This window comes from Salmo trutta, chromosome 19 (genome assembly GCF_901001165.1).
Source record: "Salmo trutta chromosome 19, fSalTru1.1, whole genome shotgun sequence".
In the NCBI taxonomy this organism is placed as follows: Eukaryota; Metazoa; Chordata; class Actinopteri; order Salmoniformes; family Salmonidae; genus Salmo; species Salmo trutta.
In genome coordinates, this window is record NC_042975.1 from 20099242 (window position 1) to 20120909 (window position 21668).

The following is a 21668-nucleotide window of genomic DNA, read 5'->3' on the forward strand; positions in this document are numbered from 1 at the left end:
GGGTCTCTGGGCAGCTGTATTGTGAACCAGGCAGATGCTTGTCCTTTTGATGGGAGGGCAGGGGTAACTCTGTGAATCCTCTTCCCAGGTTCCCATGCCCCATGACAGGCTTGTGTCACACCCCTCGAGGGGATACAAATGAAACAGCACCAGAGAGGGAGCGAGACCAGGCACACAGTCCATCTGCTCCTTGACACAAAGACCTCTCAGATATACCTATAGATATGCACAGCATTGGTCCGCATACAAAGACAACAGGTATGCTAACTTACTGGGGAACAGAGTGCGATATTGAGTGAAGATTCTTTGACCTACTACTACTATATGATGAAAATGTAACTATAAAACATGGTATGAGAGAGTAAAATAGAACCATCATAGGACTATGTAATAACCAGAGAAATAATAACCAGAGAAAACAATATAGAAATGGTTATGGTAATGTATTAAAAGCTGGAGTTAAACTAACTGGAAGCCTAACTTGTATTCCAGGAATTACAAAACATTAGGAACACCTTCCTTTTTTGCCCTCAGAACAGCTTCAATTCATTGGGGCAAGGACTCTGCAAGGTGTTAAAAGCGTTCCACAGAGATGCTGGCCCATGTTGACTATAATGCTTCCCACAGTTGTGTCAAGTTGGCTGGTAGTGGATCTCTACTCCGAATAGCTCGTTCCATCTCATCCCACAGATGTTCAGTTGGATTGAGATCTGGTGACTGGGCAGGCCACTGCAGTAAGCTGAATGTACTGTCATGTAAGTGGATCCATTCCTGGACAATCCTATCCTTGTGGCATTGGGCATTATCCTGCTGAAGAAATCAATTTGCAGATGGATATACTACTGCCATGAAGGGATGCAGCTGATTGGCAATGTTCAGTATCAATGATGTTCAGATATCTATAGCATAGATCAAAGTAGGCTAGTCTTATCTGGTTAATATCCAGCACTAGTTTTGGGGCTTTTTTAGGAGGTAGTTGCTATGTTTTAAGGCATTGGAGGCTAATCTTTATTAAAGAACCATCAAATGTGGCATAAACGTACTGTACAAAACATTAGCACATCCTGCTCTTTCCATATCATAGACTGAACAGGTTATTCCAGGTGAAAGCTATGAACCCTTATTGATGTCATTGTTAAATACACTTCAGTTTGTGTAAATCAAATCGAATTTTATTTGTCACATAAGCCGAATACAACAGGTGTAGACCTTACAGTGAAATGCTTACTTACAAGCCCTTAACCAACAATGCAGCTTTAAGAAAAATGCCTAAAAAAGAAAATAAATAAATAAAAGTAACAAATAATTCAAGAACAGCAGTAAAATAACAATAGCGAGGCTATATACAGGGGGTACCAGTACAGAGTCAATGTGCGGGGGCACCGGTTAGTCAAGGTAATATGTACATGTAGGTAGAGGTGTTAAAGTGACTATGCATAGATAAGAGGGTATCAGCAGTGTAAAAGTGGGGGGCGGGGGAAGGGGGGGGGGGGGTAATGCTAATAGTCTGGGTAGACATTTGATTAGATGTTCAGGAATCTTATGGCTTGGGGGTAGAAGCCTCTTGGACCAAGACTTCGGTACTCCGGTACTGCTTGCTGTGCGGTAGCAGAGAGAACAGTCTATGACTAGGGTGGTTGGAGTCTTTTTGACAATTTAGGGCCTTCCTCTGACACCGCCTGGTATAGAGATCCTGGATGGCAGGAAGCTTGGCCCCAGTGATGTACTGGGCCGTACGAACTACCCTCTGTAGTGCCTTGCAGTCGGAGGACGAGTAGGTGCCATACCAGGCAGTGATGCAACCCAACAGGATGCTCTCGATGGTGCAGCTGTACAACCTTTTGAGGATCTGAGGACCCATGCCAAATCTTTTCAGTTTCCTGAGGGGGAATAGGTTTTGTCGTGCCCTCTTCACAACTGTCTTGGTGTGCTTGGACCATGATAGTTTGTTGATTATGTGGATGTCAAGAATGGGGGTGTTCTCAGTCCTCCTTTTCCTGTAGTCCACAATTATCTCCTTTGTCTTCATCACTTTGAGGGAGAGGTTGTTGTTCTTGCACCACACGGTCAGGCCTCTGACCCCCTTCCAATAGGCTGTCCCGTCGTTGTCGGGGATCAGGCCTAGCACTTTTGTGTCATCGGCAAACTTAATGATGGTGTTGGAGTCGTGCCTGGCCGTGCAGTCAGGAGTGAACAGGGAGTACAGGAGAGGATTGAGCACGCACCCCTGAGGGGCCCCCGTGTTGAAGATCAGCGTGGAGGATGTGTTGTTACCTACCCTTACCACCTGGGGAGTGGCCCGTCAGGATCCAGTTGCAGAGGGAGGTGTTTAGTCCCAGGGTCCTTAGCTTAGTGATGAGCTTTGAGGGCACTATGGTGTTGAGCTTGAGCTGTAGTCAATGAATAGCATTTTCACATAGGTGTTCCTTTTGTCCAGGTGTGAAAGGGCAGTGTGGAGTGCAATAGAGATTGCATCATCTGTGGATCTGTTGGGGCGGTATGCAAATTGGAGTGGGTCTAGGGTTTCTGGGATAATGGTGTTGATGTGAGCCATGACCAGCCTTTCAAAGCACTTCATGGCTACAGACGTGAGTGCTACGGGTCCGTAGTCATTTAGGCAGGTTACCTTGGTGTTCTTAGGCACAGGGACTATGGTGGTCTGCTTGAAACATGTTGGTATTACACACCGATTGGGAAAGGTTGAAAATGTTAGTGAAGACACTTGCCAGTTGATCAGCGCATGCTCGGAGTATAGGTCCTGGTAATCCGTCTGGCCCTGCGGCCTTGTGAATGTTGACCTGTTTAAAGCTGACAAGGTAAAAATCTGTCGTTCTGCCCCTGAACAAGGCAGTTAACCTACTGTTTCTAGGCCATCATTGAAAATAAGAATTTGTTCTTAACTGACTTGTTAAGTTAAATAAAGGTAAAATTAAATTTAAAAAAAACATTGGCTGCGGAGAGAGGGATCACACAGTCGTCCGGAACAGCTGATGCTCTCATGCATATTTCAGTGTTACTTGCATAGAAGTAATTTAGCTTGTCGGGTAGGCTTGTGTCACTGGGCAGCTCTTGGCTGTGCTTCCCTTTGTAGTCTGTAATAGTTTGCAAGCCCTGCCACATCCAACGAGCGTTGGTGCTGGTGTAGTACGATTAGATCATTCCTTTTGCTAGTCCTGTATTGATGCTTTGACTGTTTGATGGTCCGTCGGAGGGCATAGCGGGGTTTCTTATAAGCTTCTGGGTTAGAGTCCCGCTCCTTGAAAGTGGCAGCTCTACCCTTTAGCAGATGTTGCCTGTAATCCATGGCTTCTGGTTGGGGTATGTACAGTTGAAGTTGGAAGTTTACATACACTTAGGTTGGAGTCATTAAAACTAGTTTTTCAACCACTCCACAAATTTCTTGTTCACAAACTATAGTTTTGGCAAGTCGGTTAGGACATCTACTTTGTGCATGACACAAGTAATTTTTCCAACAACTGTTTACAGACAGATTATTTGACTTATAATTCACTGTATCACAATTCCAGTGGGTCAGAAGCTTACATACACTAAGTTGACTGTGCCTTTAAATAGCTTGGAAAATTCCAGAAAATGATGTCATGGCTTGAGAAGCTTCTGATAGGCTAATTGACATCATTTGAGTCAATTGGAGGTGTACCTGTGGATGTATTTCAAGGCCTACCTTCAAACTCAGTGCCTCTTTGCTTGACATCATGGGAAAGTCAAAAATAAATCAGCCAAGACCTCAGAAAAAGAAATTGTAGACCTCCACAAGTCTGGTTCATCTTTGGGAGCAATTTCCAATCGCCTGAAGGTACCATGTTCATCTGTACAAACAATAGTACAATCTATAAACACCATGGGACCACGCAGCCGTCATACCACTCAGGAAGGAGACGCGTTCTGTCTCCTAGAGATTAACGTATTTTGGTGTGAAAAGTGCAAATCAATCCCAGAACAACCGTAAAGGACATTGTGAAGACCCTGGAGGAAACAGGTACAAAAGTATCTATATCCACAGTAAAACAAGTCCTATATCGACATAACCTGATAGGCTGCTCAGCAAGAAAGAAGCCACTGCTCCAAAACCGCCAAAGAAAAGCCAGACTACGGTTTGCAACTGCACATGGGGACAAAGATCGTACTTTTTGGAGAAATGTCCTCTGGTCTGATGAAACAAAAATAGAACTGTTTGGCCATAATGGCCATCGTTATGTTTGGAGGAAAAAGGGGGAGGCTTGCAAGCCGAAGAACACAATCCCAACCGTGAAGCATGGGGGTGGCAGAATCATGTTGTGGGGTTGCTTTGCTGCAGGAGGGACTGGTGTCAGGTGTGGTCTGCACAACGCATCACCGGGGGCAAACTACCTGCCCTCCAGGACATCTACAACACCCGATGTCACAGGAAAGCAAAAAAGATAATCAAGGAACATAACCACCTGAGCCACTGGCTGTTCACCCCGCTTCCATCCAGAAGGCGAGGTCAGTACAGGTGCATCAAAGCTGGGACAGAGAGATTGAAAAACAGCTTCTATCTCAAGGCCATCAGATTGTTAAACAGCCATCACTAGCACAGAGAGGTGGCTGCCTACCTACAGACTTGATATCATTGGCCACTTTAATAAATGGAACACTAGTCACTTTAATAATACCACTTCAAGAATGTGTACATATCTCCATTACTTATCTCATGTATATACTGTATCCTACACTATATATTGCATCTGAGCCGCTCTGTCACTGCTCATCCATATATTTTATATTTATATATTCTTATCCCATTACTTTACTTGATTGTGTGTATTAAGTTTTGTTGTGGAATTTGTTAGATATTAGGTTTTGTTGTGGAATTGTTAGAGATGACCTGTTAGATACTGCTGCACTGTCAGATCTAGAACCATAAGCATTTCGCTACACTCGCAATAACATCTGCTAACCATGTGTATGTGATCAATAACATTTTATTTGAAAGGAGGATACCTAGTCAGTTGTACAACTGAACGCCTTCAACTGAAATATGTCTTCCGCATTTAACCCAAGGTCTTCCTAATGTTTTGTACACTCAGTGAATACCATTTAGCAGACGCTTTTATTCAAAGCGAATTAGTCATGCGTGCATACATTTTACGGGCCGGGAATCGAACCCACTATCCTGGCGTTGCAAGTCCCATGCTCTACCAACTGAGCGACAAAAGACCTTTTTTAAGCTTTTAATATTTATTTCTGTTGAACATTTCTTTATATTTCTATGCCGTTGAGGACTCCTTTCATTATGCTACATCTGTTGATTGATCTGTCCCCAACTTCACGGTTTGACGTGAATTAGTGTTTTAGCATAGAAGTGTGCCAGGGATAATGTGTGGTTCATTGCCGCCACGCGCCCCTCGCTCGTTAGAATATTAATGTACGAGCGAACAGCAGTGGCCCTTCCCCCTCTAAATCACACACACACACTTTGGAGTGAAGCAATTTTTATGACTCTGCTTGAAAGAAGGGTTTGTTCTCAATAAACTGGTTACTTCAACATCTCTGCGCAATTTATAAGAACAAATAATGAATCTATTCTCTGTATAAAACGCACTCGGCTACCCATATTATTGGTAGGAGATTATATAGTAGGCTAATAGTTAAATTGACTATATAGTCCAACATCCCATAGTAACTGTTTGAATATTAAGGTTATTGAAGTGCATGGTCTGAAGTAACGTATAGCTAAACTAGCCCACTGGGCACAGACGTCAGTTTTTTTTATTTTATTTGGTTGAGATGTCAAACAACGTGAAATCAACCAAAAAATGCCACCCTGTCATTGGATTTAAGTTAAAAGTTGCATGACAAAAATACGTAATTCCCTTACTTTGATGACTTTTTGCTAAATCAGTTTCCACGCTGATTGAACATCATCACATTTAATTGTTTTGTTGAAATTACATTGATTCAACCTGTTTTTGACCAGCGGCAGGCTACTGCCACTCAATATTTTGCAAATGTCCAATGTTAATAGACGCTATTGGGCAGATGATCATTATTAATAGCCTGTGGTATGCATTTGAATCGTTCACCCCCCTAATACAGTTTATGAAAGAATGATGTAGGCCTATAGGCTATACTGGCAAAAGGCCCATGCACGACAGATGCTGGAAATACCACTGTTGGTGCCCCCTAAATCAATATGCATTAAGAAAGTAGTGCGCAGTTGGGAAGGATGGTTCGAGAAAACAATAGTGTGTGGGGACACTGCACCGTAGACCATGTGCCATTGATTACCATACAGCTGTTCGCATGGAGTTCACACAAAGGCAACTGCCATGATATCCAAAACTCTAGCGCGAGTGCCCTCCCCAATTCAACCACTTAACAATAGACCCCCGAATATCCCCGAGGCGCACAATGAAAGGTCTTATCCGTAACCTGTCTGCTTTTGTCGGCTAGCACGCGTCTGAGCAATTATTTTGGGTCTGAAGAAAGGGCAGACCATGCAATTCTTCCCTACTGCCTTCAGATCGATATTTAGCCTACCAAAAAAACAATAAGGGCAATGAATTATAATGCCAACGTTTTGTGAACTTATTTGGAATATAAATTATAAGCCTAAGTATATAGGCTGTATCAAATAATAGGTTATAACCACCTATAACCACAAATGTAGCCTAGTCCGTCAGGTGATACTGTCTATCAATTAATAAACCATTTATTTAATACCGGTTGGCTAAAGTTCTTAAATTAACAACTTTCTCTTTACATGTTTCCAATTTGGTATTTTTTTATGTCTGATAGAAGTTGAATAATTAAATATGTAGGTCTAAACATGCCGTTTTAGATGCAGGTGTCATATTATTTCCATAGGCTAGCTAGCCCACATATCTCCAAATTAGTGGACATTTGGCTATTCGTATTACTGTATAAAAATCGTCTTGGTCCAATCACACTTTAAATATGATTATGGTCGAAGTATAGGCCTTGTGCCTTCACATTTTGCTGACAAATTTAATCAGCACCAAATCCACACGCATCCCACATCTACTGGTTGTCCCTTGGGTCTTCCCCTGTCCCGCCTCCTAACGCGTGAAGGGGGCGCATCAGGGGTATAAAACCCAATCAATCTCATTAAGCACCAGAACCAAAACAAGTGAAAACCACGACCAGGGAAAAGGAAAGAGCGAGGACTTTTTTATGCCTTTTCACACTTATTTTATGGTGTGACTGCAAGGATATTTTTCTACAGCTTTAGCCATTTGATTTTTTGGGAATAAGCGCGTGTCACTTCTATTGGACACAACGAATGTATACACCTGCGGATTGTTGTATAGCTACCAACCAAACAACTGCCATAAATGGCCTCACTACCTTTTAGATGTGTCTTGGCTTTGGTTGTAATGCAAGTGGTAAGTACGAAAGGTAACAATAAGGAACCATTCAATATTGCCTTGCTTTACACACGGCTTAAATATGATTTCTAATGTCCAATTCGTTCTTCTCTTGGCAGGTATCGTCCTCAGGTGTGTTCGAGCTGAAAGTCCATTCGTTCAACACTGCCCACCGCATATGCAGAAGGCATAGAGACTGCCACATATTTTTCCGAATTTGTCTAAAACACTCGGAGGACGTTATTCATGCGGAGCCACCGTGCACGTTTGGAACCGGACACACCAACGTCATCCGCGCAGATCAGACCTCGATTTCCAGCAGCGCTCCAATTAGAATACCGTTCCATTTCAAGTGGCCGGTAAATAACCGTTTATACATAAATATTAAATGTTAGACAAGGAAATACAAATTATGTTACTGTATATCATTATTGCGTAAACTTTAACCCAGGATTTACCTCTATTCCAGGGAACATTTTCGCTGATAATTGAAGCATGGAACGCAGAAACCCCTACAGAATACACAGGTAAGGTGTTGTTGCAGTAGACATATTATAGCCTGTCTTAACAGCCTACCTAAGTTCAAACATTCAATATGACAATAGGCTACTAAAATACAAATGTTATTGTATATTTCAGACAACCAAAACAACCTTGTCAGCCGCTTGGCAACCAGAAGAAGACTGGCCATCGGCGAGGACTGGTCTCAAGACGTCCACTTCGGAGAGCAGAGCGAGCTGCGCTACTCCTACCACGTATTCTGTGACGAGTACTACTTTGGCGACAGCTGCGCGGAGTACTGCAGACCCCGCGACGACGCTCTGGGCCACTACACCTGTGACGAGGAGGGGAACAAACACTGTCTGGAGGGCTGGAAGGGCAACTACTGTTCTGATCGTAAGTACAATCGAGTAAACGTCAATGACTTTAGGCTACGTTACTGTCCAGACTCAGATGCTGTCAACCAGTTTGGACGGACTGCACTGTACAGGCCTATTGTGGGTAGACTGCACAGTGCACGCAATTATTAATTGATCAATGAGGCTAATGTTAGAATTGGCATTCTCCTTGGTGAAAACACAATTAATACTTTTTAAAGGTATCACAGGGACAGCATATAGGCAGCATTTAGACCTGAATGATTGGTGACAATAATTATTACATACAGGCCTAATCACAATAATTATTACATATAGGCCTACACAATCACACCAACAATGAAGCATGTGCAACACTTTAATTCACCCATGTTTTATGAAAATGTTTGTGTCAAGTTATTTCTAAATTAAGATTACGTCTCCCTAAATGATTTCCCTTTAATCCTTTAACCAGCCATTCTACTATTTTAGACAGGCATAATTGCAGGAGTCTTAAAGGGGCAATCTGCAGTAACTACATCAATTTTGTACCTATTGATTCTTGAAGAATATAACTTAGAAATGCCCCATGAGCTTAGATCAACTGTCGTATCCCTCTGAAACCAAAATATCACCTTTGTTTTACTCCAATGTTTGCAAACAAAGTAAATGTAAACAAACACTGTATAGCCTAAAAAAATTAAACCTATAATTTTAATACCATGGATGGTCAGTCCTTGCATTTATAGCTCTGTCTACGGATTTGAGAGTGCTCCATTTTGGTGAAACAGTAGTAGGGAGTAGCTTTGTTATTGTTTTAACTGCTGATTGCTTGTGGAGTTCGAATGCTTGTGGCGTTCAATCTGCCTTTTGTTCCCCTGTAACAAAGGGAGAAAGAACCGTGACTGCCAGGGACACATGTTGGAGATGCTGTGTGTCTGTGTGTTGCGGGTGTGCGTGAGGCAGAGGGAGAAAAGAAAGATCTGGCTTTTGTTCCTGCGGTTGTGTGCTCACCAGCTGCTTGGTTTAATACTTAAACAGTTGAAGTCTGAGACGGGGCTGGGGGGGAGCAGACAGGGTTGGGTGTCTGTGTGTGTGTGTGTGTGTGTATGTTCTGTGATGTAAAGCGCAGGGGGGGGTGCCCAATCTGCCCATTCATTGTAATCACCCTCCCATTTCTCCCCTCCTTCCTCCAGCCATCTGCTCGGCGGACTGCAGCGAGAGGCACGGCTACTGCGAGGCCCCTGGGGACTGCAAGTGCAGGATGGGCTGGCAGGGGCCCTCATGCAATGAGTGTGTGCGTTACCCAGGCTGCCTCCATGGCACCTGCGGCCAGCCATGGCAGTGTGACTGCAAGGAGGGTTGGGGCGGCCTCTTCTGTGACCAGGACCTCAACTACTGCACCAACCACCGGCCATGTGCCAACGATGCCACCTGCACCAACACAGGCCAGGGCAGCTACACCTGTACCTGCCGCCCGGGCTACAGCGGCACCAACTGTGAGCTGGAGACCAACGAGTGTGACAGCAACCCCTGCAAGAACGGAGGCAGCTGCAATGTGAGTAATATTTCTGCTTGCAGGAAATAGGCGTTGTTCAATATTGGCTAGTTTAATTTAATTGTGTTAAACAAACTTATTTTAATTAACTTGGAATGCCATGTTTTAATTTTTTATTTCAACTTAATTGTCCATTTGAGGGTAAAATGGAAATGTATCCTTGACACAAACACAGTGTAACAAACACATTCTAGTAATAAATATGTTAAAATAAGACAATGTCAGAAACATGATCAGTAATCATGGATCATCTATGGATTGTAAAAAGCCAAAGCCCAGTCTAGGTGTCTCTCTAACAACAATACTCTCTCTCTTTAGGACCTGGAGAACGACTACTCGTGCACCTGCCCCCAGGGCTTCTATGGGAAGAACTGTGAGATCATTGCCATGACGTGTGCTGACGGGCCTTGCTTCAACGGGGGCACCTGCATGGAGACGCTAACGGGGGGCTATACCTGCCGTTGCCCTCCCACATACACCGGCTCCAACTGCGAGAAGAAACTGGACCGCTGCAGCAACAGCCCCTGTCTGAATGGTGAGTCTGACTGTATTGTATCAAGTTCAAGTTTTTTACATTTGCAAGTATTAAAGTGCAACTGAAGGCAATAAACAACTTATCTGGAAAAAAGCCTGTGGCATCGATGTTATTCAGAAACATTTATTCCAGTGTCAAAATTGACTACAAAGTGTGAATAGTATAATTTTGTTCATAAAGTCAGTCTTGTCCAAAACAAAGTTTTGTAAGTGAGTTCGTCATGACTCACTTGAGGGTTGGGTTTTGATTTCGACAATGCTCTCTTGACCACCAAGTGAGCATTGAGCATTGTGTGGCTGGGGTACCACACTGTCTTTTGGGCTCTAGTGCGGAATCTGTCGGCATAGATGGCCTCGATGGAGGGGAGGGTAGTGCCAATGATTCTCTCTGCATTGAACACTACCCTCTGAAGCCTTTTGTGTCTTGTGTTGGTTTACCATACCACACGGTGATGGATCCAGCCAGGATGCTCTCTACCGTGACTCCGTAGAAGTTGACTAGAGTGCCTGTGCTCATGCCAAACTTCCTCAGTCGCCTCAGGAAATAGAGGCACTTGTGTTGGCTGACCATGTCAAATTGGACGAGATGGTTAGGAACAGGAACTTAAAACAGTTCATCTGCTCCAAATAAATGTGGAAGCAGGTGAAAGTGGATGGAGAGGAGCTTGTCTTGGTTCTGATGACCTTTATTGGTTCAAGTATGCACCTGCTGGTAGTACTTGCTAATGAAGTACTGGACTTGGCTCGTTGAACAATGAATGAATACATGTTTGCAAAGTATATCAATGCACACAGCCTAAGCACATCTTCCTGGAGAAAGTCAATAAAATATTTATTATCGGAAACACAGAACTAAAATCTTGTGTAATTGCATCATATGGTTGATTAAGTTCTGGGGGGAGATGTGTTAAAAAGATACCAGAGCGAGGAGCGTAAGCTCAACTCCCTCTCAGCATGTTCGGGGAAAGTCTATGGGCCAAATGTCCCCAAATGTCCCCTTCTGAAATTTGAAAGATGCGAGCACCTGCGAAATTGTGATTTGTCCAAATGATTAGTGACATGGGAACAAAAGTTCCTCGTTAGTCATCGCATCCCAGTCTGTTGACAGAATCATGTTATTTTGATAAAGACAGACGCCATGAAGACTTAAGTGGCAACTGCGTGATATCCCATGTACCCCATCTTGTACTACTTCAGAATGTGGTAGGCTGCAGTGCACTAAGTGGAGCCGTGTCATATGTTGTCTTATAGGTGGTGAGTGTCTAGACCTGGGTCAGAGCGTGCTATGCCGCTGCCGCTCCGGGTTTACCGGTGCCAACTGCCAGATCAACATCGACGACTGTGCCTCAGTACCCTGCCAGAATGCTGGCACCTGCCAGGACAGCGTGGACGACTACACATGCTCGTGCACGTTGGGCTACGCCGGCAAGAACTGCAGTGTGCGTTCGGACGCCTGTGGCCGCGGTGCCAGCGCCCAGCCCTGCCAGAATGGTGGCACCTGCTTCACCCACTTCACGGGTCCTGTGTGTCAGTGTCCGACAGGTTTCATGGGACCTAGCTGTGAGTTCACGCTGCAGCTCAGCTTCCAGCCCGCCTCCCGACTGACAAATAAGCCTTCCTCCGCCACCCTCACCGCCTCTTGCATCCTGGCGTTACTTGCCCTTGGCCTAGCGGCGGGCATCGTGGTGCTGCGGCGGCACCGGCTGCGTAGTAGGAAGCAACTGAGCGACACAGCGGTGTTTAACGACCTGGAGACGGTGATCAACCATTTCCCCTGCGAGAGAGAGGCTTTCCTGGGGCCCAGTGGCCTGTTCAAGATCAGCAATAGCGACCCGCGCCTCAGCTTGGCATCGCTCGTATCGCTAAGCCCCCCAGATGACAGGACAGGCCGGGGACTTGGGGGGGAGCACCATTCTCTTTCCCCTGGACAGGACTACCTCTGGAGGGGGGAGAGTGGGGCTGGGCTAAGATGAGCCACTGGTCTGGACTCAAGAAGGACAGAAAGAGGATACAGGACAGCCACGCACCTGGGTAAGGAGGGTGGGACAGGAATGGGGAGGAAGAACGGGATCGTTAGCACTTCTTTTTTTCTCTTTTTATGAAATGATAAGTGAATGAAGAAAAGGACAAATGCTACGAATGGTTGGATTCCTGTCATAATTTTTACGTTGCAAATTTAAACAAACAAAGAAAAAAACATGTTGGAAAACAACCTCTCATCATGAAGAACAACAGTAAGTGACCTCTTGAAGTTCGGGAACTTTAGGAAATCTCCTCAGAGAAAGGTCTTCCACGTCAAATAACCCAAAGAGACGACTACCAATACCACATGACCACTTACGTTGGACACTGACCTATCATTTCCCTTGCTGCAACACAGTCATATTCACCAAATGACTCGAAGAACCATTTAAACCAAATACAGGAAGACCTAATTCTCTGACCTGTATGTTTTTGGAAGACCAGTGCACAATAAAGACTTATCAATGACCTTCAAGGAGAAGATATATTTTCTGGATTGACTTAACTGTGTTTTTGATTGTTTGCACATTTCACCAGAACTCATTTGAGCAATTCCAAAAGATAAAACTTTTTTTTTTTTCATTGAAAATGTACTGTGATTTCTTCTAACATACAGTAGTACATACATCAGTCGGTATACCATCATTTTATTTGTTATTTATTTATTATGTGTAAAATGTTTGTCAAATCTTCACCTTTTTTGCCACAAATCCAGAGATATATTTATGTGATCCTAAATGAACAACTTGTAATGGATGTTCTGCATCTTTGTGTGTTGCTGTGTATTCTAAATAGCCCATGAATACTCCAGGAAGAAACACAAAATTGATTTATGACCTGAAATCAATGAACATGTAACTTTGATACACAGATCATGACATAAGTATTGTTGTTTCTGAAGAACAGCCAGTGTAATTTTATGTTCATGCCAAAGTTTATGTTTTGTCTGGCATTTGCTCTGTTCTTTTGTTGTTGTGTTTGTAATGTGTTGAATAAAGACTATAAAATCATCATCGATTATCAACATACAGTACGTTGGCCATATGATATAGGATTAAATGTTATTCAGTTAAAATGGTTTTCATAGGGGTTTACGTAAGACAATATAGTAGAAACAAGCGCTATTTTCATAAGAAAATACAAATTGGGCATGAACTAGTATTTCACCGCCTCTCAAACCTGAATCTGTGGCCCCATTCTTCCTTGCTGTCCTCACTATCAGAGGGTATGATCCTAACTGCTCCATTAGGCTACTTTCACCCATAGAATGTCCCTGTGTCCATTTGCCTGTGAATGTTAGTGGATATGTTGGCAAAAACATTGACCAAGGCCATCATTTTACATGTCTTCCATTTAGCATGATATTGCCCTGTAAAGTAACCTAACCGCACAACATTGCCCTGAGGCAAAAAAAATAAATATATATATATATATATATATATATATATATATATATTTTGTGTACACTATATATACAAAAGTATGTGGACACCTCTTAAAATTAGTGGATTTGGCTATTTCAGTCACACCCGTTGCTGACAAGTGTATAAAATCTAACACACAGCCATGCAATCTCCATAGAGAAACATTGGCAGTATAATTGCCTTACTGAAGAGCTCAGTGACTTTCAATGTGGCACCGTCATAGGATGCCACCTTTCCAACAAGTCAGTTCATTACATTTCTGCCCTGCTAGAGCTGCCCCGGTCAACTGTAAGTGCTGTTATTGTGAAGTGGAAACATCTAGGAGCAACAACAGCTCAGTCGCGAAGGGGAAGGCCACACAAGCTCACAGAACGGGAACACCCAGTGCTGAAGCGCGTATAAATCGTGTTCCAAACTGCCTCTGGAAGCAACGTCAGCACAAGAACTGTTCGGGAGCTTCATGAAATGGTTTCCATGGTCAAGCAGCCGCACACAGTGGTGTAAAGCTCGCCGACATTGGACTCTGGAGCAGTGGAAACGCTCTCTCTGGAGTGATGAATCAGAGCGCGACGTATGTTTGTTGTTGTTGAACGCTGAAACTGAAACCTGTCGAAAGCTGAAACCTGAACTAAAGACCTCGGTTTAAAAGCTGAGTGTTTTTATATACTTTTATTTTATTTTGAATCCTGCGGCTCTGTTGGGCTAAATTGCTGTGAGCGCTGCTATCTGTCCTGGGAACCTGCCAGATTCCGTATAGGGGAAGAGATGCGAAAGCCCAGCTAGCCTAGCTGGCTCGGCGGTCTCAAATGGAGGCCGCTTTTGAATGTTTCCAGCGTTGCAGGAGCTGTGTTTACTTTGCTTTGTTCTGGGACAATGTGGACCACGCTGACTTTCAATGTAGCAACTGCTTGCTTGCGGAGGACTACAGGAGCGAAGTAGCTACTCTTAGCAAGCAAGTAGCAAACCTACATATGCTACTGGGGAACCCACGCCCACCTACTTTTTATTTTTCTTCCACCCCAGTAGCCGGACGCCGCTCTGGTCTGGTGGAAGTTGAACCACCATGTCGGCTCTCCACAGCCGACTGGCCAGTGCTAGGCAGGGTTCCTACCCCGATGGGGTCTCCCACTTCCCTGGAGAACAGAGCTGATCTCGACCCAACCAACCAGCCATGGAGGTACGTCAATTGCCATGGAAGTCAAAGAAGTCGTCCTCTGGCAACGGGGGTCTCCATGGAGATGTTGAGCCTGGAACTGACACAGACCAGAAACAGCTTTGCTGCCCTGGATTCAGAGATTCCTGAGGCCTTCATCCTTTGTGGCTTCCCAATCATGATCGGATCCAGAGGTACCTGCGTCTTCGTCCTTTGCTCTGTCACCCTCTCTGGTGGCTTCTACCTCGGGTTCAGATCCTCGGAGCTCCCAGCCTCACCAGACCGTGAGGCTGCCTGAGAGAACCGGCCCATTCAACATCACCAGCTGTCATTATAGGCAGGTCTATAGTGAGAAACATCTCGGTCCCAAAGGCAAGAACCCTGTGCGACCCAGGAGCACGATTACAGGACATAACAATGCTGCTTCCGACTGTTCTACCACAGATGCCGGGAGCTGACACTGTCGTAGTCCATTTGGTGTCAAACGACATCAGGAGGGCTAGCTCCGGAACATTTGAAAATGGATTTTAAAGAACTGATTTTAGCATTAAAAGACTCCAAAAAACAGTCAATAATTTCAGGTCCAGTACTGTAGCTCTGCTGGAGTCACTTTTATTGATAACTTTGACAACTTCTGTAAACAGAAGATACTCTACAGGAATGACGGAGTCCATCCAAATCATCTTGGACCCTGGACTCTGTCCACGCATTTCAAGGATGCGTTGAAACAATGACTGGTAACTGATCCAAGACCAGCTCAGTTAATCCCTACCATTGTGACAATGAGTCTTCATAATGCTGCATCAAATGTACATGATCTTAGGGGCATTGGCAAACACAATGTAAGTAATGTACCCCTAATTGCACCGAATACATCTGTTTATCCAACAACTATTGTAAGCAGTAATCATGAGCCTATAACCCAGAGTTACACTGTTAGCACTGAGGCGGTGTGCAATAGTTGGAAGACCACTTAGTGCAGGGTGAACTGCATAATCAGCTCCAATGTAAATAACATGAGTAAGTCTACCTCTGATAAGCTTCCCAGAAGCTTTAAAAACAATCAAGCGACCCAGAAAAGTGCTAAAAACAGCCCATATTAACATATGTAGCCTAAGAAACAAGGTCCATGAAGTCAATAACTTGCTTGTAACAGATGACATTCATATTCTGACTATCTCTGAAACTCACTTAGATAATACCTTTGATACAATGGTAGCAATACATGGTTATAACATGGTTATAACATCTACCGAAAAGACAGAAATGCCAACGGAGGCGGTGTTGCGGTCTATATTCAGAACCACATTCCTGTAAAGCTTAGAGACGATCTAATGTTAAATACTGTTGAAGTAATATGGCTACAGGTTCATCTCCCTCACCTAAAGCCCATTCTTGTGGGAAGCTGCCATAGACCATCAAGTGCTAACAGTCAGTATCTGGATAATATATGTGTGAAATGCATGATAATGTATGTGATATCAACAGAGAAGTATATTTTCTGGGTGATTTAAATATTGACTGGCTATCATCAAGCTGCCCACTCAGGAAAACACTCAGTCAACCTACCAGGGTAGTCACAAACAGCACAGGAATTAAATCATCAACATGTATTGATCACATCTTTACTAACGCTGCAGATATTTGCTTTAAAGCAGTATCCAAATCCATAGGATGTAGTGATCACAAGATAGTAGCCATATCTAGGAAAAACAAAGTTCCAAAGGTTGGGCCTAATATAGTGTATAAGAGGTCATACAAGAAGTTTTGTTGTGATTCATAAGTTGATGATGTAAAGAATATTTGCTGGTCTGTGGTGTGTAATGAGGAGCAACCAGACGCTGCACTTGACCCCTTTATGAAACAACTTATTCCAGTTACTAATAAGCAAGAAAATTACTGTAAAAACTGTTAAATCCCCTTGGATTGATGAGGAATTGAAAAATTATATGGTTGAGAGGGATGAGGCAAAAGGTATGGCAATTAAGTTTGCCAGCCCAACTGATTGGCAAACATACTGCAAATTAAGAAATCATGTGTCTAAACGAAAGAAAAAGAAACTACAATATGAAACAAAGATGAATGATAGTAAAAGGCTTTGGGGCACCTTAAATGAAATTTTGAGAAAAAAAGTCAACTCGGCTCCTTCATTCATTGAATCAGATGGCTCATTCATCACAAAGCCCACTGATATGGCAAACTACTTTAATTACTTTTCATTGGCAAGATAAGCAAACTTAGGGATGACATGCCAGCAACAAACACTGACACTACACATCCAAGTATATCGGACCAAATTATGAAAGACATGAATTGTACTTTTGAATTCCGTAAAGTCAGTGTAGAAGAGGTGACAAAATTATTGTTGTCTATCAACAATGACAAGCCACCGGGGTCTGACAATCTGGTTGGAAAATGACTGAGGATAATAGCAGACGATATTGCCACTCCTATTTGCCACATCTTCAATTTAAACCTACTTGAGAGCGTGTGACCTCAGGCCTGGAGGGAAGCTAAAGTCATTCCGCTACCCGAGAATAGTAAAGCCTCCTTTTCTGGCTCAAATAGCCGACCAATCAGCCTGTTACCAACCCTTAGTAAACTTCTGGAAGAAATGGTGTTTGACCAGATACAATGCTATTCCACAGTAAACACAATTGACAACAGAATTTCAGCATTAACACTCAACAAGCACAGCCCTTACACAAATGACTGATGATTGGCTGAGAGAAATTGATGATAAAATGATTGTGGGGGCTGTCTTGTTAGACTTCAGTGCAGCTTTTGACATTATCGATCATAGTCTGCTGCTGGAAAAACTTGTGTGTCATGGCTTTACACACCCTGCTATAATGTGGTTAAACAGTTACTTGTCTAACAGAACACAGAGGGTGTTCTTTAATGGAAGCCTATCAAATATAATCCAGTTAGAATCAGGAATTCCCCAGGGTAGCTGTTTAGGTCCCTTGTTTTTTTCAATTTTTACATTTACATTTTAGTCATTTAGCAGACGCTCTTATCCAGAGCGACTTACAGTAGTGAATGCATACATTTCTTTCCGTACTGGTCCCCCGTGGGAAACGAACCCACAACCCTGGCGTTGCAAACACCATGCTCTACCAACTGAGCTACTAACGACATGCCACTGACTTTGAGTAAAGCCAGAGTGTCAATGTATGCGGATGACTCAACACTATACACGTCAGCTACTACAGCGACTGAAATGACTACAACACTCAACAAAGAGCTGCAGTTAGTTTCAGAGTGGGTGGCAAGGAATAAGTTATCCCTAAATATTTTTTAAACTAAAAGCATTGTATTTGGCACAAAACACTCACTAAACCCTAAAGCTCAACTAAATCTTGTAATAAATAATGTGGAAATTGAGCAAGTTGAGTTGACTAAACTGCTTGGAGTAACACTAGATGGTAAATTGTCATGGTCCAAACATATTGATGCAGTAGTAGCTAAGATGGGGAGAAGTCTGTCTATAATAAAGCGATGCTCTGCCTTAACAACACTATCAACAAGGCAGGTCCTACAGGCCCTAGTTTTGTCGCACCTGGACTAATGTTCAGTCGTGTGGTCAGGTGCCACAATAAAGGACTTAGGAAAATTGCAATTGGCTCAGAACAGGGTAGCACAGCTGGCCCTTGGATGTACACAGAGAGCTAATATTAATAATATGCATGGCTGAAAGTGGAGGAGAGATTGACTTCATCACTTATTTTATTTTTGAGAGGTATTGACATGTTGAATGCACCGAGCTGTCTGTCTAAACTACTGGCACACAGCTTGGACACCCATGCATACCCCACAAGACATGCCACAAGAGGTCCCTTCACAGTCCCCAAGTCCAGAACCAACTATGGGAGGCACACAGTACTGCATAGAGCCATGACTACATGGAACTCTATTCCACATCAAGTAACTGACGCAGCAGTAAAATTAGATTTAAAAAAACCTTATGGAACAGCGTGGACTGTGAAGCAACACAAACATTGGCACAGACACATGCATACACACACACACACGATAACATACACATGGATTTAGTACTGTAGATATGTGGTAGTGGTGGAGTAGGGGCCTGAGGGCACACAGTGTGTTGTGAAATCTATGAATGTATGGTAATGTTTTAAAAATTGTATAAACTGCCTTAATTTCGCTGGACCCCAGGAAGAGTAGCTGCTGCTTTGGCAGTAGCTAATGGGGATCCATAATAAATACAAATACAAATCAAGCTTCACCATCTGGCAGTGCGGTGGACAAATCTGGGTTAGGTAGATGCCAGGACAATGCTACCTGGCCCAATGCATAGTGTTAACTGTAAAGTTTGGTCAACATTAACCGGCACAACTACCTAGTAACGTTAGCTTGCTAATGATTGCAACAGATACCGTTGGGTGCGCGAGTATGGGCGGCATCGATTATGCTGAGTGTCATTATTGTAACTTTTATAACGTTTTCACGTCAGATTTCAATCGTTCAGGCGACGGAATAATGCTGGAGTCCAAAGGCGGAAAACCGGGAGAAGCAGGTTGATAACTATGAGGGATTGCCTGATCGCTGACCCTACCATCCGGCAGCTGAACAGGATAGGTACATTTTCCCTATATCCATGTAGTACATGAGGACACAGTGCGATGCACAGTGCTTGCTTTGTAAGTAAGCTAGGTGTGAATCTATCTTGTGATTAAACATACTTATTGTAGGTTATTTTACTGATTTAAAGATCATGGATTATTTCCGTTTTATATTAGGATACGTTTTATTAGATTTAAATGTTTCCATATCTCAGTATCTTTAGAGTATCCTGTGAGGCAGATCAAAGTACCCTATGGTCAGGAGGAGAGCAGCTTCTTGAAGGTTTTGGGGGAAACATTCCCCCAGATGAATCCAAATGTAGAGGCCTTTAAGACAGACAGGAGGAGGCTAGTTCCCCAACACAAAAAGGATTGTTGTCAAGACAATGGAGGACAGAGATGGTGTGGTTGAATTGGTGGCTCAACAATTTGTCCAAGGGAGCATGCAGGTGGCCTTGGAGCAGTAAGTCAACTCTGTCATAAATCTGTGAAGTACTTGTCATTACCTCCTCTAACATAAGTATTTTTAATCAGTCCACCCCCCTAAATCAATACACATCAATATATTGTCCTTAACACTTATTTTAAATATACATACTGTCTCTAAACCATAACAGGTTCAAATATGGTCTCAACTCTCTTGGGCTGCTCGAAGCATTGGGGAATCACCCGGACAGCTTCCGGGCACTTTTTGTGGACTCCATAAAGCCTCCCAATGCCAGGGACCTGTTTAAAGTAACCTATTCCATACCTGGCGGCAACTGGCGGTATTTGGAGAGCGACACCATCTGCCACTGGTTTAACTGGCTGGCTGAGGTGCAAGGTAAAATAGTAAATTGTTCAAGTTTATCAGTAACTGCATATTATTCAATTTTGTGATTTAAATATGTATTTTAATGTTTTACTGTGTACTCCTCAGATGGAGAATGTTCTCTAACAGTGGCGATGGTGGTGGAGTTTGCTACAGGGACAACGGTTTGCCACCCCTTGGGATTGAGGACACCCCGAACATCGAATTCCTCCACACAGCGCGAGGGCATCTCGCTGGGCAGCAGAAGAAAAAGTACCCAGAGGCAAACACGTGTGCTGTGAATACTAAGGCTCCCTCTTCATAGCACCTACAATGCCTTTAGGGAATTCATTACCTCCGGTATTGTGAATTCCCCACATTTTGGTGTTGCATAAAAACATTTTTACGATACATAATTGTATCTAGTAGCACTAAATTACAGTAGCAATTGAGTGTTTGAAAATGTAACTGCACATCAACATTTAAGCATTTATCTACTTACATCTGTATTGTTTGTACAGTGCATTCGAAACGTATTCAGACCCCTTGACTTTTTCCACATTTTATTACGTTACAGCCTTCTTCAAAAATGGATACAATAATTTCCCCGTATCAATCTACACACAATACCCCATAATGACAAAGCAAAAACAGGTTGACATTTTTGCAAATGTAAAAAAAAAAGAGGAAATATTACATGCATGACCCTTTACCCAGCACTTTGCTGAAGCACCTTTGGCAGCGATTACAGCATAGTCTTCTTGGGTATGACGCTACATTTTTATTTAATACATTTTAGAATAAGGCTCTAATGTAACAAAATGTGGAAAAAGTCAAGGGGTCTGAATACTTTCCAAATACACTGTATTTCCATATTGGCCGTTATTGTTCACTTAATGATCATTAATATTAAATTAAACAATCCATATTGCTTGTCTTGGTGTTAAGGTTTAGTTTTTTTAGAAACACTTTACTGACACTTCACTAATAACCGATATCCTTTACTGATATTGACTGAAGTACTGCTGCCATATTGCAGCCAACTCATCCAAATCTGATCATTTGATGTCCTACATTAAGAACAAATTAACTTCAGCCATTATCAGCTCCACTTCTGGGAACTGCACCTTCGTAGTGACTTATTGAATTTCAAATGCATTGATGTAAGAACTAGATCCATTAGTCCTAGGCTCTCCAACCCTGTTCCTGGAGAGCTACCCTCCTGTAGGTTTACATCAGGGCTCTCCAACCCTGTTCCTGGAGAGCTACCCTCCTGTAGGTTTACATCAGGGCTCTCCAACCCTGTTCCTGGAGAGCTACCCTCCTGTAGGTTTACATCAGGGCTCTCCAACCCTGTTCCTGGAGAGCTACCCTCCT

The 21668-nt window shown here is 43.2% G+C and overlaps 1 protein-coding gene across 1 annotated transcript; it reads left to right on the forward strand.

Annotated features, from left to right (window-relative positions):
• The first annotated feature begins 7135 nt into the window (after positions 1 to 7135).
• On the forward strand, positions 7136 to 13351 carry dlb (deltaB). The gene is made up of 7 exons (XM_029700043.1): positions 7136 to 7385; positions 7487 to 7726; positions 7837 to 7894; positions 8007 to 8264; positions 9421 to 9782; positions 10101 to 10317; positions 11568 to 13351. Exons 1-7 carry the CDS (start codon positions 7335 to 7337, stop codon positions 12287 to 12289), a joined length of 1908 nt encoding a protein of 635 aa, XP_029555903.1. The 5' UTR covers positions 7136 to 7334; the 3' UTR covers positions 12290 to 13351.
• Positions 13352 to 21668: the final 8317 nt, after the last annotated feature.